The sequence below is a fragment of the Bufo gargarizans genome, chromosome 3 (assembly GCF_014858855.1).
Source record: "Bufo gargarizans isolate SCDJY-AF-19 chromosome 3, ASM1485885v1, whole genome shotgun sequence".
NCBI lineage: Eukaryota > Metazoa > Chordata > Amphibia > Anura > Bufonidae > Bufo > Bufo gargarizans.
This window is the reverse complement of record NC_058082.1, coordinates 26112942-26138902: the sequence shown is the minus strand read 5'-3', so window position 1 is coordinate 26138902 and position 25961 is coordinate 26112942. Positions and strand designations below refer to the sequence as shown.

General features: G+C 45.6%; 1 protein-coding gene across 1 annotated transcript in view; it reads left to right on the top strand.

Annotated features, from left to right (window-relative positions):
- Positions 1-5166: 5166 nt before the first annotated feature.
- Positions 5167-25961, top strand: part of AMOTL1 (angiomotin like 1) — a 105012-nt gene continuing 84217 nt past the window's right edge. Inside the window, exons 1-2 of the mRNA XM_044287359.1 lie at positions 5167-5263; positions 17999-18110. Coding sequence (XP_044143294.1) covers positions 18032-18110 — 79 coding nt within the window. The 5' untranslated portion in view covers positions 5167-5263; positions 17999-18031. The remainder of the gene's footprint in view (positions 5264-17998; positions 18111-25961) is intronic.

The following is a 25961-nucleotide window of genomic DNA, read 5'->3' as shown; positions in this document are numbered from 1 at the left end:
GCACGAGCGCAAGTCTCGCAGGCTGCCACAAAACCCTCAACCGACTTACGAAGCGCAGGCCACCAGAATCTCCGAGCGATGAGATCCAGTGTGGCTCTTACCCCCGGGTGCCCAGCAAGGACCGTATCGTGGTGTTCTTTAAAAATCTTATGTCTTAAAGCGAGAGGCACAAACAACCTCCCAGGAGGACAAAGATCAGGAGCCTCTGACTGGGCTGCCTGCACCTCTGCCTCCAATTCAGGAAAAAGAGCAGAGACCACCACACCTTCAGCCAAAATGAGACCCGGGTCTTCAAAATTCCTGCCTCCCGGAAAACAACGTGACAGGGCATCTGGCTTCACATTCTTAACTCCAGGGCGGAACGTGACAACAAAATTAAACCTAGAAAAGAACAACGACCATCTGGCCTGTCTCGGGTTCAGACGCTTGGCTGACTCCAAGTAGGCCAGATTTTTATGGTCAGTAAATACGGTAATAGGGTGTCTGGCTCCCTCTAGCCAATGGCGCCATTCCTCAAAAGCCAACTTGATGGCCAACAATTCCCTATCTCCCACATCGTAATTTCTCTCTGCGGAGGAGAGTTTTCTTGAGAAAAAGGCACACGGTCGCCAATTGGCAGGAGAGGAACCCTGAGACAAGACCGCCCCCACACCCACCTCAGAAGCATCAACCTCAACTATGAAGGGTAAAGAAACATCAGGTTGCACCAAGATGGGAGCGGAAGCAAAACTCTCCTTGATATCAGAAAAAGCCTTACGCGCCTCTACTGACCAAGAAGAAAAATCTACCCCCTTTCTGGTCATATCAGTGAGTGGTTTAACAATAGAAGAATAATTCAAAATGAACTTCCTGTAATAATTGGCAAAGCCCAAAAAACGCATCAGCGCCTTTTGATTCTCAGGAAGCTCCCACTCAAGCACAGCGCGGACCTTCTCGGGGTCCATGCAAAAACCAGAAGCGGAGAGAAGAAACCCCAGAAATTGAATTTCTGGAACCGCAAACACACATTTTTCCAGTTTCGCATATAATTTATTCTCCCGCAGGATGAGCAAGACCTGACGTAAATGTTCCTTATGAGTTTTGAAATCGGGAGAAAAAATCAAAATGTCATCCAAATACACCAATACAAATTTTCCCATCAAATGATAAAAAATGCTGTTCACGAAATGCTGAAAAACAGCTGGGGCATTCATCAAACCAAAAGGCATAACCAAATTTTCAAAATGGCCCTCAGGGGTATTGAAGGCCGTCTTCCATTCGTCCCCTTCTCTGACCCTGACCAGGTTGTATGCCCCTCTTAGATCTAATTTGGAAAAGACTTTAGCCCCAACAACCTGGTTAAATAGGTCCGGGATCAGAGGAAGCGGATAAGGGTCACGAATTGTGATATTGTTCAGCTCCCTGAAATCCAGACAAGGTCTTAAAGAACCATCTTTTTTCTTAACAAAGAAAAAACCAGCGGCAACAGGTGACTTCGAGGGTCGTATGTGTCCCTTTCTCAGACTCTCAGAGATATAAGCACGCATAGCGATCCTCTCAGGTTGGGAAAGATTGTATAAACGAGATTTAGGCAGCTTGGCGTCTGGGATGAGATTAATAGGGCAATCGTACTCCCTGTGCGGGGGCAAATCCTGAACTCCACTCTCAGAGAAGACATCCGAAAATTCAGAGAGAAAAGATGGTACAGTCTTAGTAGCAACCTCAGAAACAGATGTTGTGAGGCAATTCTCTCTGCAAAAGTCACTCCAACCATTTATTTGCCTCGCTTGCCAATCAATGGTGGGGTTATGCTTAGTGAGCCAGGGCAGCCCCAACACCAGAGGGGTGGGTAAACCGCTAAGGACGAAACATGACACATCCTCAACATGAGCATCACTCACAATTAAACGGATATTGTGAACTATGCCCTTTAATGATTTTTGAGAAAGTGGAGCGGAATCGATAGCAAAAACAGGAATATCCTTTCCCAAAGTGCGCACCTGGAAACCATGAGTTATCGCAAATTGATTATCAATGAGATTGACCGCTGCTCCACTATCCACAAAAATCTCACCAAAAATGTTCTTGCTCTCTAGCGCAGGACAAAACGGGAACTACAAGCAAATGGAAAACCTTCAATTTCCGCCTCAACCCTGCCAATAGTAACAGACGGAACATTTTTAAAAGATTTTTTCCTGTTTGTTTCTTTATTACTCCCAGAAAACTGCCTGAATCTCCTAGAGGGACAAATATTTGCCAAATGATTTATACCTCCACAACAAAAACAAACCCTCCCATGCGAGCTGAATCTTCTATTGTCAGAAGCAATCAACCCCAGCTGCATGGGCTCCTGCTCAGAAGGGGCTGACGGCAACTGAGACCCCTGCGCACAGAACGGGACCGCTGCACTGTCCTGGGATTGAGTATGACAGGAAGGAGTGATCTCTCCTCTCTCTCTAAGACGCCTGTCAATACGAACGGCCTGAGACATAGCAGAGTCCAAAGAAATAGGCCTCTCATGAAAGGCAAATGCATCTTTCAATCCCTCTGAAAGACCATGGCAAAATTGACTTCGGAGCGCAGCATCATTCCAACCAGTATCAACTGCCCATCTCCGAAATTCTGAGCAGTATATCTCTGCGGATTGTTTACCCTGGCATAATAGACGTAGTTTAGACTCAGCCAGAGCAATACGATCCGGATCATCATATATCTGACCCAGGGCTAAAAAGAATTCATCCACTGAACGGAGAGGCCGTGCCCCCTCCGGCAGCGAAAAGGCCCAGGACTGAGCGTTACCTCTGAGCAGCGATATAATGATCCCCACCCTCCGTTCCTCATCACCAGAGGAGTGGGGAAGAAGGCGAAAATGGAGTTTGCAAGCCTCTCTAAAACGCACAAAATTCTCACTACCCCCGGAGAACGTATCCGGGAGCGAGATCTTAGGCTCAGAACAAACTCCATGAACGCAAGCTGAACCGGTCACTTGAAGCTGAGAAAAAGTCTTACGGAGATCAGCTACCTCCAATGAAAGACCCTGGAAGCGTTCAGCCAAAAGTGAAACCGGATCCATGCTTGAGACGGTTATGGCGGCTTATAATGTCACGGACGGTGTACAGGAAACAAGGCAAAGCAACATGTATAAATGACTCGCTGGATCCAAAAGCTAAGGAACCAAGGGAGACCCCTGCAGAAGACCTGGCACTATCCCTGGCTGCTCAGCCTATGCAAAGATCCGAATGGTGGAGGTTTGCATATCCACGAACCTTGACTATAAAGCCCTGAGCACCCTACAATAGTGAGGGGACACGACCACCGGCTCCCTACACAAGATACGGAGGGAGTCAGGGTCACCTGGGATCCAGCAAACAGAAAATAACTGATAAAGTTACAACACTTAGCTTTGAAGCAAACAGGAGGACAGAGTCAGCGTGCACACACACTCCAGGAAGAAGTATAAGCCGCCCAGAAAAGCCTTCTGGGTAAGAATTTAAAGGGAAGCAATTAGTCCAACACATGACAGCTGAGATAGGCTAACGAGAGGAGGAGCTGAATACCACAACACAGAAACTCAAGGAGGAGGTTCTGAAAGGCCTCTGTCAGAGCTTCTCAGCTGTCTGGTTGTGACAGCTGTTCATCAGTCCACGGTAAGACAAATTGTCTATAAATGGAGAAAGTTCAGCACTGCTGCTACTCTCCCTAGGAGTGGCCGTCCTGTAAAGATGACTGCAAGAGCACAGCGCAGACTGCTCAATGAGGTGAAGAAGAATCCTAGAGTGTCAGCTAAAGACTTACAAAAGTCTCTGGCATATGCTAACATCCCTGTTAGTGAATCTACGATATGTAAAACACTAAACAAGAATGGATTTCATGGGGGGATACCACAGAGGAAGCCACTGCTGTCCAAAAAAAACATTGCTGCACATTTACAGTTTGCACATAAGCACCTGAATGTTCCACAGCACATCAACATCAAAAACTCATCCCAACTGTAAAGTATGGTGGTGGGGGCATCATGGTTTAGGGCTGCTTTGCTGCGTCAGGGCCTGGACGGATTGCTATCATCGAAGGAAAAATGAATTCCCAAGTTTATCAAGACATTTTGCAGGAGACCTTAAGGCCATCTGTCCAGCAGCTGAAGCTCAACAGAAGATGGGTGTTGCAACAGGACAACGACCCAAAGCATAGAAGTAAATCAACAACAGAATGGCTTAAACAGAGGAAAATACGCCTTCTGGAGTGGCCCAGTCAGAGTCCTGACCTCAACCTGATTGAGATGCTGTGGCATGACCTCAAGAAAGCGATTCACACCAGACATCCCAAGAATATTGCTGAACTGAAACAGTTCTGTGAAGAGGAATGGTCAAGAATTACTCCTGACCGTTGTGCACGTCTGATCTGCAACTACAGGAAACGTTTGGTTGAAGTTATTGCTGCCAAAGGAGGTTCAGCCAGTTATTAAATCCAAGGGTTCACATACTTTTTCCACCTGCACTGTGAATGTTTACATGGTGTGTTCAAAAAAAACATGGTAACATTTAATTCTTTGTGTGTTATTAGTTTAAGCAGACTGTGATTGTCTATTGTTGTAACTTAGATGAAGATCAGATCACATTTTATGGCCAATTTGTGCAGAAATCCATATAATTCCAAAGGGTTCACATACTTTTTCTTGCAACTGTATATATATATATATATATATATATAGTATATTACACCTAATCATTAAAGAGCTGTCTCTCTTCAGCAAGTAGCACCAGAAAGGCTGGTGCTTTTTTCCATAGTGTGCAAGCACGACCACCACCGATGGATTGCAGGGTGGTCATAACCATGGAAACGAGCAGTGTATAATGTGATGGAAATATGAATCCAGCCAACAAAAGAATCAATATGGACAATCACGATACATTAGGAAGTGCATTGTATTCACTTTCTCTACATGATAAATGTAATTTGACTGAAGTGAGACAACTCCTTTAAGTACATCAGTGCTAGGGTCTGTCCGCCTTTCTATACATAGCACTCTGGGACACAGACTAGCACACAGGGGAAGCTGGGATATGTCTGGCAGCCAGGGAGCTGATAGCATGTCCCAGCACGGTCGCCTCTTTTGAAATTCAGAGCAATCAGCGATTTCCAGGCCTTACGTAGTGAAAACTAAGCAAGTCCGGGCAATGGCTGCATATTTCCCAGAGAGAGATCATCCACTCTGCACTCCGACAGCCCAGCGGCGCACACAGCAGCAGCCTCCATCCACGTTTTTCCAGAAAACACAACTGAAAAGGTAAAAGAAGCTTTAATTTCACACAAATTTATATTCAGGGACCTAGTGCTCAATATAATTGAGTTCTTCTGAAACAGAGAAAACTTTACTGGCTAAAGTAATACTTTATATCAAAGTATTAGAATGGAGTGACATGGTGAGGCTCGGGGTACAGAATGCCTCGTGCCTCGGCCACGTCACCTCTTGAATAGTTGCAGTGCGTTGTGTGCCTATGGATTTGTGTATGTACAGTATATTTTATTATGGTGTTATCGGTTCTTTGGGCACGCTCTCCCGGCCGAGCTGTGTTTACCCCGCTGCAATGTTGACGTAATATCTTCAGCAGTGATAGTCAGTTCGCCGTGTTCACCCGCGAACACATGCGGGCTGCCATCTTGACTTATCTGTCCGGCGATGCACAGGTAAGCCCTTACCTGTGCCGGGAGCCGGTCTGAAATCAAATGCGGTCACCGGGAGCAGGCAGTTCTGAGAACAGCCCGATGAAGGCCCCCGGCGGCTGTTCTCTGTACTGCCTGCTGCCGGTGAGTCAAGATGGCAGCTAGCGAACACTGCAAACTGACCATCACTGATCTTCAACATGTGATTTCTGCAGCCAATTACTGGCCTCACTGACCGCTGACTGACTGCAGCAGTCACATGTTGTCAACGGGATGTCACAGATACCGGTCAGGAGAACTGGAGCAGTAGTAGGATCTTCTGGGTAAGTATTACTCGATTTTAGGCTAGTTCCCCAGCATTGTCCAGTTTTTTTGCTAAAATTGGACAACCCCTTTAAGCCGGCTGCACACATTAGATAGTTGTTGGCCAAACACTACCACTACAGAAGTCTCCACTTATCTCTTCACTGCTCCAGACCACCAGTGATGTTAGCACTCCATGCTACATTGTGGGATATGGTGGAATTATTTGGAGTTCGAATTGCAGTAATATGTGGGTACTTTATGGAAGTATTATTTAAATACTTTATATTATTTGTGCTGTATACTACTATAGAAAGATGAGATATGAGCGATAGATAGATAGATAGATAGATAGATAGATAGATAGATAGATAGATAGGAGAACTAGAGTAGTAGTGCTGGATCTTCTGGGTAAGTATTGCTTGATTTTAGGCTAATTCCCCAGTATTGTCCTGTTTATTGCTAAAATTAGACAACCCCTTTAAGCCGGCTCTACACATTAGATAGCTTTTGGATAGCAAACACTCATCCAGTGTCCCACTTATCCACCCAACTCCCCCTACACCTGCAAGTTGGACCAAGTGTCCATGTTCTGAATGGAGAGAGGGGAACAGGTCAGCATCAGACACTTCCGGTGGCATCTTATGTCCAATGAGAAAGCCCGATCCTTCTTTCTCTCAACGCAGGAGAAAGTTGAGGTACCACCATAGACATTAGAAGGTCCCGCCGAAATTGGTGGGTTTGGCCGACTGTTTTGGGATGTGTATGACCGGCTTTACCTCCCTGACTAGGTCACAGAATGTAAAGCCTTGAGGGAAGAATTCTTGCTTATGTTCAATGACTCATAGATAGAACAGTTACTGAACAACCGGTCTGACAGATCAGTAAATCCAGAGCCGCTCTATCATCTATACAATGGGATAGCTCATTAAAAAGGTTCTGTGTGACCAGAGTCTGGTCTGACCTTGGTAGGGTGGTGTAACCACAGGTGGACACAAGCAGGGGTGGGGACTGCTTATGGAAAAGCTTACACCCCCGCTTAGAAGGGGACAACACAATAACAATGTTATTGGTGGGACACATGGCAGGTACAGAGCCGGTAGGGTTAAAGGGGTTGTCCCATGAAAAAAATTCAGAAATTTTTACACCAGCACCTGGATCTGAATACTTTTTTAACTGCATGTAATTAAAAATGTATTATAGTAACTGAGTTATTCAATGTCATCTATCTGTACAGCGCCACCTGCTGTTTGCTCTTTTTTAAATTTCTCTGTCCTGCTCGCTGGGATGGACGCACATGCTCAGTTTCATCCTTAAACTGTCACCAGCTGCAGTAGAAAGGACACGCCCCCTAAGCTGCCAGCTTAAAATAAATCTAGAACAGCAATTGGAGCAATGAATGTGGAGATCTCTGGATCCATGTGAGGTACAGGGCTGGTTCTGAGTTTGTTAGAAAGAGGCTGTCATGTACTATATGATCCTGGATTTGTATAAATCACGGGATAACACCTTAAATAAGTTAATCAATTAATTAAAAAACACATCCTATGTTTTCCACAAATGAAACCCTCTGGGAACTTATTTGCTATATGTTATGTATCTATTTAAAGGGACAGTCACCAGTTATGTGCCTAATCTGTCTGTCCTTCTTTGACCAAATGTTCTTCTTTTGGAACCACTGGTAGGTGTAGGATGATAGCGGCGTCCTGTAGAAATATTAGGATTCGTTCACATGACAGCTAGAGTCTAGGTTCATCCTATATGCTGAACAAATATCCCAAATTATGTTCTTAACGTATTGCTCCATCATAGTAAAACATATCATCCATGAGCCCTCATGTGCACCACCCGCGTGTACGTGATGCCAGGAGGACAGCATCTGTCGGTTCTATAGGCATCTTGTTTACTAAAGAGGAGGCCAAAAAAATCATCTTTGGATCAATTCTTTTCTTCTGACATGTAGTTGCCCACATTTCATTTTTCTATCATAGATTCCCACAGGTTTCCTTATACCAAGTTATTCACAGTACAGGAGCAGAGAATGTGCGGGAGGCAAAGTTTCAGCAGCAACCTGATAGCGGTATGGAAAAAGAATTTGCTTACTGCCCTGCATCACTAGAAATGTGACCAGTAACCCTACAGTGCCCCCAGACCGTCAGCTGTTTAGCCAGTAACACCTTCCATTGCCCTAGATTACCAGGGATGTAACTATTAACCCCTTTACTGTCCTAGACCACCAGGGATTAACTGAAAACTACTTCTGTGCCCTAGACCACACGGAAATCCTTCAGATATCCAGCAGGTATTCAGCCACTGGTCACTGCAAAAGGAAATGTCTCCATTAATCCCTTCACTAACCTGGACCACTACAGGAGTCCCCACTTATCTCTTCACTGCTCCAGACCACCAGTGATGTTAGCACTCCATGCTACACTGTGGTATATGGTGGAATTATTTGAAGTTCGAATTGCAGTAATATGTGGGTACTTTATGGAAGTATTATTTAATTACTTCATATTATTTGTATAGTACTAAAGAAAGATAAGATATGACATAGATGGATAGATAGATAGATAGACAGATATTAGATATATAGATATCAGATATCAGATAGATACATAGATAGATAGATATTCTGTTTCTTCTAAACTTGCATAAATTTGCAATTATGACTCGATATAAAGAAGTACATTTTTATTAAATAATTGACCTTTCCCATTACAGCTCTAATGCTGGACGTGTCCCTATCAATTAGATAACATCAACTACTAGAGGGTCTTCACCTTGCATGGGGCATTAGACTGAAATATTAGATAATTTAAAGCCTATGAATATTTTACGGCAGGAGTCTCACTCTATAAAAAACGCACACTGGAGATCGTAGGGTTATTTTTTATTGCTTGGTAAATGTAGCTCATATCTCACTATGTTTTATGATGATTACAGCTTCTGTGAGAAGAGATTCCACACAGGAGGGATATACTCCGAGCCTGAATGTGCTGGTTATATATATATCATAGGCACATGTCAGGTCAATAGGAAATGAGAGGGAAACAAAATAGGAATGTGTGGAGGAGCAAAGAGACGCTTGTACCTGAGGAATAGACCACAGTAATGTTCCAGATTGGCTTGTACCTTAGCAATTTATCTTATAGTCACTTCACAGTTAGGAGGTCTGAACTCAAGAGCCCACCTCAAGTCTCCATCTCCTTTTGACCCTATGTGAACCCGAAGGTGTATTTTCTGTATCCTAATGCAAAATCTGCAACTAGACCCTCCACCTACCATGTGCCATTTATAATACTAGTCTTGTCTCATGGCAGAGGGACCATTGGTTCTCCTCAGGGCCAAATTGGGATCAGACCTCCTCTGTACTCCAATAGCTGTGAACCTTCATTAGAAAACAAGGTTTTAAAATCTGACCAGTTGTCGGTAGAGGAAGCCTGTCGTCCTCTAATATTATCATCAGCTAATGTGGTAGACACCTCCATCATCTGAATGATCATGATAGTTTTACAGCTCCAGGGGAAAAGCAAATGTGCAACACATCAAGGTCAAACTGAAGGGTTGACCTACTTATACGTAGGTCTTTGTATACATTCCTTAAGGCTAAGACAGCCATACACATTCAATAGCTGTCAGTCGAACGATCGGACCAGACCAGATATCAACATAATGGAGAAGGTGCACAAGGAAGCTCAAGTCATGAGTGTCTGAGAAAAGACCACCATGGGGATGCGCCATGATGCTAATTTGATGTCTCTGGTTAGACGTGGCCTAGACTGGCTTCTAAAAGATAAGCAGAGTGTGGGGAATCAACCTAAGGTTCATGGATAGAACATAAGGTCCAGCAGAAAAATCCTGTCCTAGGTTGCTAGGGATGTCCAGGAGGAAGTCACATTTTTATGTTTGTTATGGGTCGTCTTAGGCTACTTTCACACTTGCGTTCGGAGCAGATCCGTCTGGTATTTGTACAGACGGATCCGCTCCTATAATGCAAACAATGGTATCCGTTCAGACGGAACCGTTTGCATTATATTTCACTAAAAAAGTCTAAGTGTGATTTGTATTCAGACGGATTCGCCTAGACTTTACATTGAAAGTCAATGGGGGGCGGATCCATTTGAAAAATGCACCATATTGTGTCACCTTCGAACGGATCCGCCCCCATTGACTTGCATTGTAAGTCTGGACGGATCCGTTTGCCTCCGCACGGCAAGGCGGACACCCGAACGCTGCAAGCAGCGTTCGGGTGTTCGCCTGCTGAGCGGAGGACAAACGCTGCCAGACTGATGCATTCTGAGCGGATCCGCGTCCACTCAGAATGCATTAGGGCTGGACGGATGCGTTCAGGGCCGCTTGTGAGAGCCTTCAAACGGAACTCACAAGCGGAGCCCCGAACGCTAGTGTGAAAGTAGCCTAACTTCTATATTCAAGTGTAGGAGACCATGATAACTTCACACTTGAGGTCTTAGGGTACTTTCACACTTGCGTTGTTTGATTCCGGCAGGCAGCTCCGTTGCCTGAACTGTATGCAAAGGCATGTAATTTTTTCTGACTGATCAAGCAGAAAAATGCATTGCAACACCGGATCCGTTTTTCCGGTGTCATCAGGCAAAACGGATCAGGTATTTATTTTTTTCTCATTTTTGGAGGTCTGCGAATGCGCAGACCGGAAGGACGGATCCGGCATTCCGGTATTTTGAATGCCAGATCCGGCACTAATACATTCCTATGGAAAAAAATGCCGGATCTGGCATTCAGGCAAAGCTTCAGGTTTTTTTCGCTGGAGATAAAACCGTAGCATGCTACGGTTTTCTCTTTTGCCTGATCAGTCAAAATGACTGAACTGAAGACATCCTGATGCATCCTGAACGGATTACTCTCCATTCAGAATGCATGGGGATATGCCTGATCAGTTCTTTTCCGGTCTAGAGCCCCTGTGACGGAACTCTATGCCGGAAAAGAAAACCGCTAGTGTGAAAGTAGCCTTAGAGACTAGTATTTCGCTTGTGGGGGAGAAGTTCTTAAACATCAAAATGTGGTAAATGATCTCTAATACTCCTCAGATGTTTCCTGTGTCACCTTATTCGCCTGAGTCCTTCTGACAGTCTTACGTTACACAAGAGGTAATGGTGGACGCCCCCGATCAGCACCTGAGCGCAGGCAGAGGCATGCTCACATTGTAAGCATTCAGTGCAGGTTAAGCATGAAAAAATAAACAGCCAGAGTGAAACGCGTGGCTCTGTGTAACGTTTTCCATAAGGCATTCCAATATCTGTAATGCAAATCCTGGCTCTGCAAAACTGGAAAAGTGCAAATGCCACCTCATGCCAAAAAGACATCTCAGTGATGTGCAGGTCAGAAAAGCAGGAGGAATCCTTTCTACAATCCGGTATTTCATGGCCTGGAAAACCCAGAGATCCAGCTTTGTCTGCAAAGGGTTATACATATCTGAATCATCAACTACTGAGCTATCACAAATCATTTCAGTGGCTTCATGAATGGAGGACTGGTTTTGTCAATATATCGAATACTAGAATTAACGGGTCCAAGGGAGAGAGAACAGGGACTTCAACGCGCAGCGCTACCTCCAGAGACCGTCAGGGTACAGTTCAGGAATAGCCTTTATTAGTTAAACTGCAACGCGTTTCAGGTCCAAATTGGACCCTTCATCAGGCAATTATGTTAAAGGGTCCAATGCGGACCTGCAGTCCTTCCCATGTCTTCTCTCCTTCTTTTATTCTGAATACTAGAATGTGCTATCCTGTGTCCAACTATTGGGCCCCCACCAATCCCTGGAACCAATGACCATTACTGCAGTTTTCATGAGCATATATGACCACATATGTTCTTGAAGGGGCTTTGGTCCTTCACTCTAGAGATCATGGGAGTCCCAGTGGTCAGATCAAGCAATCGGTGGCAAATTTTAGCAATATGCTTTTATTAAAGTAGCTTTTCCAACAAATTGCATTTATAATTTATCCATAGTCAAGATAATAAATATGTGATTGCAGGGGTCTCACTGCTGGAAACTTACAAACATCAGCCTCATACACTTTGAATGGAGTGACTGTCCAAAGGAGCCCTCACTGGGGTCATGCAGTCTGGAGCAACGAGAGATTCTGGGCCCCCATCCGACATTTAGCACCTATCTTAAAGGGACTCTGTCACCACTTTCTAACCCCCACTTTTAAAACTATAGTTCTGTCCATGGAGCCCCTGTGATTTCAATGGTGGTGTTATATGCGAAATCCGCAGGCTCGTTTTGGTAAAAAAACCTTTTATCTAACCTGTCAGTCATGAGGATAAGGTGCCCAGGGCGTTTCTCCTGGTCTGAACATGCCGCCAGCCGCCGCCGCCGTTGGTGCCCAGCTCCTCCTCTGCCTTGAATTTGCGCCGCCTGAATGTCAGGAAATACGCCTCCGGCTCTCCCTCAGTCCCCCCTCCTTCTTTTCTAAGATCCCGCGGGTGCAGCAGTGTTCGCGTTAGCGGGAGGTTGAGCGAAGTGCGCATGTGCATGCGCATGCGCACTTCGCTCAATGAGGCTGAATCGAAAAGTCCGCACGGGCGCATCAGGCACAGGCCTGTGCGCACGCGCGAAATTTTAGAAAAGGAGGGGGGACTGAGGGAGAGCCGGAGGCGTATTTCTTGACATTCAGGCGGCGCAAATTCAAGGCAGAGGAGGAGCTGGGCACCAACGGCGGCGGCGGCGGCGGCATGTTCAGACCGGGAGAAACGCCCTGGGCACCTTATCCTCATGACTGACAGGTTAGATAAAAGTTTTTTTTACCAAAACGAGCCTGCGGATTTCGCATATAACACCACCATTGAAATCACAGGGGCTCCATGGACAGAACTATAGTTTTAAAAGTGGGGGTTAGAAAGTGGTGACAGAGTCCCTTTAAGGATAGATGATAAATTTAAATTGTGGGGAAACCCCTTTCAAAGGGTTTTCTGAGATTTTGTTTTTGATTGGTGTGTTCCAACACCCGGGACTCCTGCCAATCAGCTGTTTGAGAGGGCACCGGTGCTCGAAGTAGCGCCACAGCCTTCTCACAGCTTCTCCAAGGCCAGTGACGACACGTTCATCGGTCACGGGGCCTTGGAGCAGCTCAGACCCATAGAAGTGATTGGGGCAGAGCGTGATACCAAGCAAAGCTGCTATACGATGTACGGCACTGTACGTGGTAAGCTGCCAGAAGGACCCAACGCTCACAGGAATGTCGGTGCCTTCTCAAAAACCTGATCAGTGGGCGTCCCGGATGTCTGACCACCACCGATCAGATACTAATGACCCAACCAGGATAGGTCATCATTAAAAAAAATCTTGGAAAACCCCTTTAAAGTATGAGAGTTGACAGGCAGTATTACAGATATCCTATGTTTGACAAGGGGTATCGATGGGCATGAAGATGTGGCCCGCACACAAATGCATATAAATGCACCCCTAACAGATACAGCGGCCTCATTATTAGCGTTGAGCGGATTGAACTCCACGAAGTGGATTTCGATGCGAATTTCAGGGAAGATTCGATTCACCACGAAGTCGAATTACCTCGTGCTTTGTGGTAGCAAATCAAGTTTTTCCTGAATGGCGATAAAAAACAAAAGAAATAATACTTACCTCACCCATTTGATTGTGAAGAGCCGGACGCTGCCATCTTGATTGAAGATCTCACACGAAATCCCATGTGCCGTGACGTATGACGTCACAACACCAGCCAAATTTTGCGGTAGATAAAGATGGCGGTGGCCGGCCCATTGCAATCAAATGGATGAGGCAGTATGATTTCATTTTTTATTTTATCTTACACTTCAGTATTAATGTCAGATGCCGCAATCATGTATGAATGACGGGGAGCGACGCTATCCCAGCTCCCTGTCATTGCACCCACTACTTACAAAGAAATGCGCTTTGTGACGAAGTAATTCATCACAAAGCAATTTTTTTATTTTTTATTTGGAGAAACAGACAAATCAAATTTTACAGTACTTCGCTCATCACAACTTGTTATAAACTGAATAAACCATACAGTATACATAGATTATGCTGCCATACTGTACACATAAATAATGCCGTCATACTGAGCAAATACAAAATATCACTAAACAGACCAGAAAAACACACCCATATGATGTCAGCTACAGAACCTCCATTAGGGCTCATGCGCACGAACGTATTTTATTTCCGTGTCCGTTCCGGGTTTTTTTGCGGACAGTATGTGGAGCCATTCATTTTGATGGGTCTGCAAAAAAAATGTACCGTAAGTTTCTCTGTGTGCATTCCGCTTCCATATGTCCGTTCCACAAAAGTGGTGAGTCAGGGTGCTGTCTTGTGGGTTCCTCTGGCCTCTTCCACTTTCTGAAATTTTTACAAAAGACAAAGACATCACAGATTTTACAAATAAATACGCGCTCTTCGCCATAAACGTACAGAATGTTCCGCCGCTATATGTGAGAGCTGGACGATCGAAATATCAGGTTCTGTAGAATAATGACTGCGCTTCACTCATTGTTTGCATTAGGGATTGGAATGTGGCATGAAAGCATCACATTGTGTGCACAAAGCACACAGCCACGCGTTTCGCTCCCTGCGCCCAGCCAGCATTCAGAGCTAAGCTTACAGCAAGACGTGCCCCTGCCTGTGCCCAGGTGCTCATGGAGGGGGTGCGCCGCTTCCTGTTGTGTAATGTAATACTGCTAGAAGGATTCACAAGGACACACTGCGGGGCTGTAACAGACGAGTCTAATGTGTAACATCCGTAAGGGGGTGTCCACACGGGACTGGTGGGTGTCCACACGGGACTGGTGGGTGTCCACACGGGACTGGTGTGCTGCAAATCTGCAACGCTTTACAGTACAAGGAAAAGTGGATGTGATTTTAAAGGGGTTCTCCGGGCCTTTACTATTGATGACCTATCCTCAGGATAGGTCATCAATATCAGATCGGCGGAGGTCCAACACCCGACACCTCGGCCAATCAGCTGTATGAGGAGACGGCGCGCAATGTGCATGTGCCATCTCCCTTCTTTCTTCCTGTCCGCTGATGTATGTCAATGGGACAGCAGCAGCAGACAGGAAGAGGGAAGACGCACGCCGTCTCCTCATACAGCTTATCGACGCGGGTGCTGGGTTTCGGACCCCCGCCGATCTGATATTGATGGCCTGTATGAGTGGAGCATCGAAGCATTTATTGGGCTTTTTTTCACTACCGGTGACGTACCGGGTTTCTCATGGGTATGCTAGGCAGAGACTTCCACCTAGCAGTGAGCCCGGTGACATCACTGACACAAGTGGACATTCCTTAGCTCTGCCCTAGGCTATTTTACAGGCTAGGGCAGCACTATAGACCGCCCACAGGTGCTGGTGACGTCACCGGGCTCACTGCTAGGCCTCTGCCTATCATACTGAGAAAAAGCCGGTTACGTCGCCGGATTGGAGCATTTCTAGATAAATGAGTGAAGGGGAGCTTAGAGCTGAACCCGGACAACCCCTTTAAATTTGGGGGTGCAAAGGTAGCAGGCATAATTAGGCCTGAGGGGACCTGTACTATAATTGATGCATACAATAATATTTGGGGGCCCTTTCAGACACAACATTCTTCCTAGGCCCCAATGCGTGGTCCATAACTGCCCCCCCTTCCCAGACTATACAGTATTTGCCTCTGTAGAAGGAAGGGTTTTAATACCATAGAGGGGGCTCATTCAACGTGAAAAGTAAGAGGTCCAGTTTGGCCATGTCTACCTTTGCTATGGACTGTGCGACCATGATCAGGTCCCCCCTCCATGATCAGTGATGAGGAAGGAAACACTGGGGTCTTCTGTATGACACGCACCAGCAACATTTAGATTTATGCTCTAGGGCCACCTCTGCTCTATGTATCCATTGTGCCAATGGAAATGTTTTCAAAAAATCTCCAGGTTTTTGTCTTTGTGTTTTACTTTTACGCACTTTTGTACACTACTGGAAAATGAAAAGAGAAAACCTAGAAAACTTAATGTGAAGGAGCTGAGACTGACAGAGTATAAACTGCTAGTGGTGCTCGGTCAGCGATCACACAACTGAGGAGGTGCCCCTTTATCTTGGGTTCTGCTGCAGGGTATATGGTGAGGCAGGGTTACAGGCTGCCACTTTGTCATGGTATCGGTCATACAGATGCTGGAGGTCCTCCTGTGGTCATTCCAAGCTCTTTCTACTTGGACCTATAGTTCAGCCAAAGTGGTTGTTGGTTTCTGTGCATGAGAGATCTGTCGCCCCATCCAGACATTCTCGATGAGGGACAGATCTGGTGATCAAGTTGGCCAGGAAAGCTGCTGGAGACCCTGAGGAGCATGTTGTGTAGCACGAGCAATGTGTGGGTGAGCGTTAGTCAAAAAAGGCAGTAGGACTGGTTCCATGATGTCCTGGACATACTGAAGGCTGTTCAATGGTCCCTCCATTGTCCTGGCACTACGGATGATGGCAGTAGGTGCTCTCCAGCCCTCATGAGAACTTTTTATTACTGTACACTATTGTTTGCCACTGATGGCTGCATACCCTGCTGCAGAACCTAAAATAAAGGGGGCACCACCTCAGTTGTGTGGTCGTTGACCAAGCACCACTCGTTTATACTTTGTCAGTCTCAGCTCAGTTACATTAAAGGGGTTGTCTCACTTCAGCAAATGTAATTTATCATGTAGAGAAAGTTAATACAGGGCACTTACTAATGTATTGTGATTGTCAATATTGCCTCCTTTGTGTCTGGATTCATTTTTCCATCACATTATACAGGGGTAACAACCACCACTGCAGATTCGAGGTGGTCGGGATGTGTGTCTTGCATGCTCCTGCAGTCCCAGCCACCAAAGAGGCCAGCACTTTTTCCTATAGTGTGCAAGCACGACCACCACTGCTGGACTGCAGGGTGGTCGTAATCCCTGGAAACGAGCAATGTATAATGTGACGGAAAAATGAGTCTAGCCGGCAAAGGAGGCAATATAGAGAATTACAATACATTCGTAAGGGCCTTGTATTAACTTCCTCTACATGATAAATGCTAGTTACTGAACCCCTTTAAGTGTTCCCGGTGTTCTTTTTTCATTTTCTGGTAGTGTATATTTTGTAGACAAAAAAAAGCATTTTATAACACAAACCAGATGAACAGAGTAAAATTAGTCTCAAATATCGATATAATAAAAACGATATAATATTTGTCACTGTCGTCTTTGGAGAACAGTTGATGGAGACCTGGTGGGAAGTAGTCCTACCCAATATTAATCAGGGCACGGCCATAGTTGTCACTACCCTATAGCTCTGCTCATATTTCACCATGTTCCTGAAATGAAAGGAGTCTATTGTTAGTAGGGACATGACCTCCGACTGGTTGGCTTTTTGACCTTCTGTGAATGAGGTCACACAGACTAGCGGCTTCCTGAGCAATTAGGCGCAGGTAATTAGCTAGAGAAGTCAACCTGAAGGAAGGAGAAGGTCCTCCCGGCTGACAAATATAAAAGTTTTCTGCCGAAGTGACTGAGAAATGAATTGTGCATCACACGTGAGGGAGCAGGGTGGTCGGTGGTCGCCCAGGCCCTGGATCCCTAATACATGGCGTAAGTAATGGTAAAGGTTTCCTGTCCTGCCCATGACCCGTCCGCATATAACAAAAGCCATATATTTTTGCACAAAACGGGTCAAAAATTGCAACTGGTTGTCTCCACAATTCTGTCCCAGTGGGTATGATAAATCTCCCGCATCATTTCTGAAAATATATAGGGGTGATTGATCCTAGTAGCGATTATTCATCCCTGTCCAAAGGTATGATTACTGCATGTAAATGCAAGTGACTGAGCAGGCACTGATCAGTCCTGTGCATTGGCCCTTAGATGATCCCTACAAGGTCTCCTGCTGTGATCCTTAGCGATCGCTTGTCAATAATTTCCCTGCAGCGCCCCAGCAGGTGAAATAAAGCATTACACAGTTTCCATACAAATCAATGGAGAGATGCCCTTCGTTACTGTATAGATGAAAATTTTGGGAACTCAATAAGCTAAAGTCATGTCTTTGATCTCTTTAGGTGTCATAACACGGACCAAGTTTTTGAGGGACCATGGATGAGCGATGGCCGCAGGATGAAATGGGCAGATTACCGCACATGGCAGTCGTTCACCGCATGGGATCAAGACGAGGTATGGCTTCAGCTGAGATTGTGAGAATCTACTACAACCACCTCTCCCAACCCTTCCCCCCAACAGACAGTGCATGCTCAGCTTGGCCATGTGTGCAAGTGTTCTACAGGCGGAGAGGGGAAAAAGACTTTGCCAGGAAACAGCTTAAAGGGGTTCTCCCATGATTAATGTAAAAAATGAAAATCACAAATCTGCTCATTTCAGCAGGACCAGCCAACCATCTAATGGGGAGCACCTGACAGATGCCAGATGTTCTCAGGAGTGCACCTAGCCTTTCTGCTGCCTGAGGCAAAAATTAAAATGGCGCCCCCCCCATGCCAAATCCTCCCTCCCGCCCTACTGTTAAAGACATACTTTGAAAACATTTCATACAGCCCAACAAAACATACAGGGTAATACAGCGCCCCATACCTCTTACGTCCAGTGAAGTCTCGTCTGATGTAGATGTTCTCTTTTTTCATCTTCTCCATACGGGACAGACCGCCATGATGATTTCTTTCAGCCAGAGTTTGACAAACAGACATCTTAGTTTCCTACTTTCCATCATTTTCCCACCTTCTCAACACCCCATCCTGCCACCCCCAATACTGAGGACGGCGATACGGTTGAATATAGAGAAACTAGTGCCCCTGTCGACACTGCCACTTGTCTCTAGGTTGTGCCGCCTGAGGAGATTGCCTCACCGTGCGTCATTGGCGGTGCGTTCCTTGCTGTTTTATTTCAACATGCCTAATCCTTCCGTTCATAAATGAGATAAACGACCATCAGAGGTGTCTCCACTCTCCCTACTCAGAGCATATAAATGCTTGGCCGAGCCAAGTGTGCATGTGTACTGTATGATGGGCTCAAGAAGGATACTTGTTGGACAGCTACCTAAAGTGTAAGGCTACCATAACAGCGTAAACATCTGTTAGATTGCTGACAAGAGTGTCAAGATCTTGTAGTGTCTTCAATTCAGCAGTTTAAAGAAGACCTCTCTCCTCTCCTGATATGTTAGTTTTTGCAACCCCATATAATATCAATTCTGGAGCATCTATTCTTCTGACTCTATGTTTTGCCATTCTTCTATTATTCCTTCTAGAAGTTATGAATGAATAACTAGCAGTCTGCCATGAAGGTCCAGCTGGGTGTTACCAGTTGCCCAGTCTGACACCGGCAGCACTGATTGGATAGTATAAGACTGTGCGGGGGCACTCCCCAACTGGTAACACCCTGCTGGACTTTTACTGCAAACTGCTAGCAATTTATAACTTCTAGACAGAATAACAGAGGAATAGCATAACATACAGTCATAAGAATAAATACTCCTTTATTGTTATTACTTGGGAAAGGCAAGTAGTTACTAAAACAGACATGTCAGGAGAGGTGAGAGGTCCTCTTTAAGTCCCACTTCAGACACCTATATTGTGGTCTGAAACCAGTTTCATTTAGGCTGGGTTCACACCTGAGCGTATTCGATAAACGCTGTTTACAGGTGATTTTATTGGGCGTTTTTGAGGCGTATTTTGGTGCGTTTTTGTATTTTGGAAACGCGCGTCATACGCGCGTTCTTGCTATTTACTACAATGAAAAACAGAGGTGTTAAACGCGACAATACGCCCCAAAGAAGCTCCTGTACTTCTTGGGGCGTAGGGCGTTTTACAGCGCATTCGTACGCGCTGTAAAACGCTCAGGTGAGAACCATGCCCATAGGAAAACATTGTTTTTTGCCTGCTGAGCGTTTTACAGCGCGTAGGAACGCGCAGGTGTGAACCCAGCCTTATATATCCGGTTCTACTTCCTGAAGAACAACTTACAGCAGTTCTGTCTGTAGACTGCCGAAATAGGAGGCTTCATCCGGCCCTATCTAATGAACTGTGATAAACCTGAAATGCTTGCGGGTTGTTTGACTTTGCTGGAGGCTGTGAGATAAGCCCGAGGTTTCAATTCACATACTGTAGCCAGACATAGCCTCTGGGCTTCCCTCGGGCGCTTCCTTCCACATCAATCACTGCTCATATAAACTGAAAAAAGTGCCAACTTTCCATTAGGAAGAGATACACTGTGCTTACACATCACCAAAGTGCAATATGACCGTCAATATGAGAGTTACATGTAAGTCATAAATACGGTAGAGCGTGCACCCTGCAGACTTACTATATATGAAAGGAACACAAAAATCAAAGCAATATTCCCCCTTAATCCCCTGCTTTCCCTTGATCCTAATGAAACAGTTAATTTTCTCCCTTCACATTCATCCAAACCTCCCTCTGGCTGTAAGGCAACTGACTGCAGCACAAGCCCTCCCCCAGCTGTTCAGTGGGAGATAGGAGACAATGCGATGGCTTCCCAGATCATCACACCAGCAGTTGGGGCAGTGTGTCACTCCACAGCAAAGGCAGTGCTCGCCATGAGTCCTCCATACTCAAACCCGAATGCCGTGGGATCCCAAACAACCTGGATTTGTCTCTAAAGATAATATGGTTCCAGTCCGTAGCAGGTCAGGTTTCTCGTTCATGACACCAATACAAACAACAGGGGCTGGCTGTCAATGGCAGGACACCTAATGGGTGCCATGACATACTGGTCTGGGCAGAGACAGGGGTGTGTAATGAAGGTGCCCCATGTGTCTAGATGGGGGACAACAAAACTGTAGGAGCTGATCGTGCTTGTCGGAGGATCAAACAATACTGTCTACTAGTGGTCTGTTTGGGCTGTCTGGAGCCAGTTCACTGTGCATGCGCTCACGTAACCACTGCTCCCAACACCTCCTAACAGCCAGGTCAGAACAGCCTAGATGGCGGGCAGTGTGCCAAACAACTATCCTGCTTCTCGCAGTCCAGTGATGCTACCTCTGTCAACTGAGCAAATTGTCTAGCAGTCAAAAATCTCTCACCAAGAGGTACACTACCCAAAAAGAGCCTCTGAGAGCCTTTTCATAGGCCAGCTGGGAAGCATTTTCACACCAAGAGGTACACTACCCATAAGTAGCCTCTGAGAGCCTTTTTCATAGGCCAGCTGGGAACCATTTTGATGCCAAGAGGTACACTGCCGATAAGTAGCCTCTGAGAGCCTTTTTCATAGGCCAGCTGGGAACCATTTTCATGCCAAGAGGTACACTACCCATAAGTAGCCTCTGAGAGCTTTTTCATAGGCCAGCTGGGAAGCATTTTCATACCAAGAGGTACACTACCAATAAGTAGCCTCTGAGAGCTTTTTCATAGGCCAGCTGGGAAGCATTTTCATACCAAGAGGTACACTACCAATAAGTAGCCTCTGAGAGCTTTTTCATAGGCCAGCTGGGAAGCATTTTCACGCCAAGAGGTACACTACCGATAAGTAGCCTCTGAGAGCTTTTTCATAGGCCAGCTGGGAAGCATTTTCACGCTAAGAGGTACACTACCTATAAGTAGCCTCTGAGAGCCTTTTCATAGGCAAGCTGGGAAGCACTTTTACGCCCTCTTGTGGCAAGATCCATTGTCTAATCAGATCACACTTGTAATCATTTATATATCTGCCTGAGACATGACTGCAGGACGAGTTTTGCAGCAATCCGACATCTCTATCTGGGTGCGTTATTTTGTTTGTATATAACATAATTCAAATGAATGGTTGTCACTTGTAAAGTGTTGTTTTTCTATGGGGGGGGGGGGTTCTTTGTTTTGCACCAATATTATCTATTGTGCCCTTAATTGAAAACCCCAGTATTTGAGACCTCTGGCATAAGCACTGAGCAATGTTCTCCTCCAGACTTCCATTATACGTGGGCAGATGTGAGGTACACACAACTGTTCAAACAGTAATTCTCAGCCACACGACGGATGAGTTCTCACCCTGCTGCCTGAGGCAAAGGAAAAACTAAATAATCCTTTCACACTTGAAGAAAGCTTAAACTAAAAAATAGTCACTGTGAATACAAATTTCCAGATGTCCCGTGCAGCGTCTTATGTGATTCACAGAACAAAAGTTTCTTTTAAAGTTTATAGAACTCTAAAGACCTAAATCTAACAGAGTAACATAGTAATATAGTAACATCCTAACATAGTAACATAGTAATATAGCGACATAGTAATATAGTAACCTAGTAAAACACTTATATAATAACACAGTAACATAATAATCTAGTAATATACACTCCTCAGAATTGAAATTGCAACACCATGAATGGAAAGTCATGGAATTATGGAAAATCACAGGATCAATAGACATGTTAATGATATGCAAATGATAAAAAAAATGGATACAAAATTGTCAAAACTCTCAAAATATTCAGCATCAAGTCTGAGCACCACACAAGGAAGTAAACGTCACTAAACGTCTAGCCTCCATGTGGTCTTGCTGTGCACCATGGTAGCCTCTGAGAGCGGTGGTATGAGGTCAGTGGAACACCTGTAGCTGGACATCTGGCTCGTAGACTAATATAGTAAAAATGCCTTCTGATGGTTTGAGTAGACTCTGCTTGCCGCCCTAGGCTTGGGATGTGACAATCTCCCTTGCAGTACAGATTGGATCACTAGGTGTCATTCTTGTAATCTGTTGATTCGTCTGAGCAGAGGTTCTCCTCTGTGCACCTTTTGCTGCCATTCCAGTTTGTTATTGGGGACAATGTAGAACACTGCTGACATCGTCTAGGCACGTAGCGATCTTCTGGAGTGATAAACCAAGGTGTCTCAGGTCAAGGATTCTGTCCCTCTCAGTTTGCAATGAGATAACTGGCACATCGAAGAGCAGGAGGCATCACACAATCTCACCCCACCACTTCATCTGAGGTTTCATGTGTGACTTTGCTTTCAATTTGGCCTTTATGCTCCTCCCACATGCCATAGATTAGAGATAGGCAGGGGTAGAGTGGAACTTAAAGTGGCCCTAAAAAAATAAATAAAAGTGGCCCCTTGTTGTAAGGGAGTCCAAATTGACAGAAGGCAAGGCAACATAAGTAGGTGAGGTCACCAACACAATGGCAGGCCTGGTACATGAGTTCCTGATTCTCACAGATGAATTACTGCTGTCAGCTCATTATGTCCCAGGCCATCGGCAGAGAGGAGGGCTTGGGCGGCCCCTTGGGCATTGGCCGACTGGGAAATTTCCCTGAAAGGTCTATGGCCAGTCCTCCCCTGGGGCTAGGTGCTTGAAAATGTGATCATCTGCAGATCTTAGTGACACCTGCTATGATTTGCATCACCTTACAGCTTATCCTTCTTGGTTTTGCAATTTCAATGTTGAAGAGTGTAGTAACAAGGTAAGGCTACTTTCACACTTGCACTTTCCCTTTTCCGCTATTGAGATCTTCAGTTTTGTCCCCATTTATTGTCAATGGGGACAAAACTGAACAGAGTGCACCTGTCACGCCGGACAGGATCTCAGACATACAGATTAACCAGCAAACCAGGCTCTAGGCGAGAAGAAGGGGAAGGGTCACCTCCTAGCAAATCCCTGACTTCTCTCTCTGCTCTGCTCAGCCCACATTCAAACCTTGATGGTAGGAATGATGTGTCCTCGTGCCTGGGCTAAAACACCCTAGATTCCCTGAGATGGTGAAAAGGGGAATAGGAGCAGCCTGCTCGCACAGAACCTGGATGGGAGAGATGACACCAACATAACCAAGAAAGCAAACAAAAAACTGAAACCACACTTATCTTTTCTGAGCTGGAACAGACAACCTTCCTTCCAGAATGATTTCTATAACCCGCTCAGAGCACTGGGATAGAGTGCTATTTAAACTAATGACCCCACCCAGTGCACTTAATGGGAGGCGGATCCAGCATGGCTCCAAAACAAAACACTAAACACGTGCTGCTATTCTGGCCGACCTCCGCACATAGTCAGAGCAGGGCATGACAGCACCAGAATGCATTCCATTCAGTTTCATTGCATTCCCATGACGCACACAAAAGCATAGCAAGCAGCGTTTTTTGAGTGTGTCCTGGGATGCGGAGCAAGACAGATCCGCCATGAAACACAATGTGAGTCAATGGTGACGGATCCGTTTTCTTTCACACAAAAGAAAACGGATCCATTCCCCATTGACTTACAATGGTTTTAGAGACTGATCCGCCTTGGCCATTTTAGAGATAATACAACCGGATCTATTCATCCGGTTGTATTGTCATGATGGAAGAACATAACATAATAATATACAGTAGTAACATAGTAAGATCACAACATAATAATATACAGTAATAGGGATTGTCTGTATTAGATAGCTCCTTCATTAAATGCCTAATAATATTATAATTATAATAATAATATAATATACAGTAGTAACATAGTAAGATCCTAACATAGTAATATACAGTACTAACACAGTAAAATCATAGAATAATCATATACAGTAGTAGGGATTGTCTGTATTACATAGTGTCATGGTGGGGAGTGGGGGAAACTCCCCACCATACAATGCGGACCCGATGGAAAAACAACTAGGCCTGAGACTGGGATAAGGGAGCAGGTCACCTCCTATTGCTTCCCTAACCCTCGCCCTGACTCCTATCCGTATGAGTGGACCTGGATAGTAGGGTGGCTCATACCCAGGAACCTAGGACCCTGAGTCGCCCTGATAATCCCTCAAATAGTGAAAGGGCTGAAACGACCTGTTCATCCCAGACACAGATGAACAGGAGTCTCTACCGGCCTAACTGCAAGGAAAAAGTGGGGACCGTATACAGCAACTGGATCAGCAGGTAAGCACACCGAACAACACACTTACCTGCCGTAGCCACCACGACTGGAACCTGTGCATGAGTACTGATGCCCACACACTATACAGGACACAGTACAAACAACCACACCCAGGTATCCAGCACACCAGTTATTGCTGGGACCCCCATGCAAACAAGACGCATGGCAGCCCCAGGCAGAGCTGCATGCAGACTTGTAGTTCCCCCTCCGGGGAACTCTGACACCCCCTTACGGAGGACACACAGATAGGGGAATGTCAAGCAAACATGCTGAACAACAAACACCACCAGACATGTAACAAACAACCAGACATAACACTTACCCATACAAACAACACCACACATAAAGTAGGGTAGTGAAGGGAAGAAGACACCGGGATAACATAGGAAAGACATTGCTGAGACCTTGATGTTCCACAAGGTGGTCCTTAAAGGGACACTGACAGGCCCAATAAGCATATTCAGGTATATATATGACAGTACAGGTCTTATCAAGTGTATTAAAATCATCTAAGTATCCCCCCTGTCCACCTTATAAATACCGAAAACTAAAGTTTTATAACCTGCTTGCAATCTGCCCAAGTGGCGGCGTTTCATCTCAAAATGCGCCCAGCCAGCCGCTCCCAACTGCCGTTCTGAAGCCCCGCCCAGCTCATCAATATTCACTTCGCTGGGCAGCGGCTACAACTCTCCCTGACTCAAGATCCTGCGCATGCCGGGCGCATGCGCTGAAGGACGTGCCCAGAGGATTGAATTGGCCATGCACAGGATCTTGAGTCAGGGAGAGTTGTAGCCGCCGCCCAGCGAAGTGAATATTGATGAGCTGGGCGGGGCTTCAGAACGGCAGTTGGGAGCGGCTGGCTGGGCGCATTTTGAGATGAAACGCCGCCCCTTGGGCAGATTGCAAGCAGGTTATAAAACTTTAGTTTTCGGTATTTATAAGGTGGACAGGGGGGATACTTAGATGATTTTAATACACTTGATAAGACCTGTACTGTCATATATATAGCTAAATATGCTTATTGGGCCTGTCAGTGTCCCTTTAAGCACTAGGCAGATGGAATAAGCCGGACTAGAGCATAACTCCAGCACCAACAAAGTCTGGAGGACAACTAACTCCAGCCTAAAAGCCTCAGGCAATATAAACACCAAGTGGCCACACTCAGCCAGGAAGTTAACCCCTCCAGCACCAGAC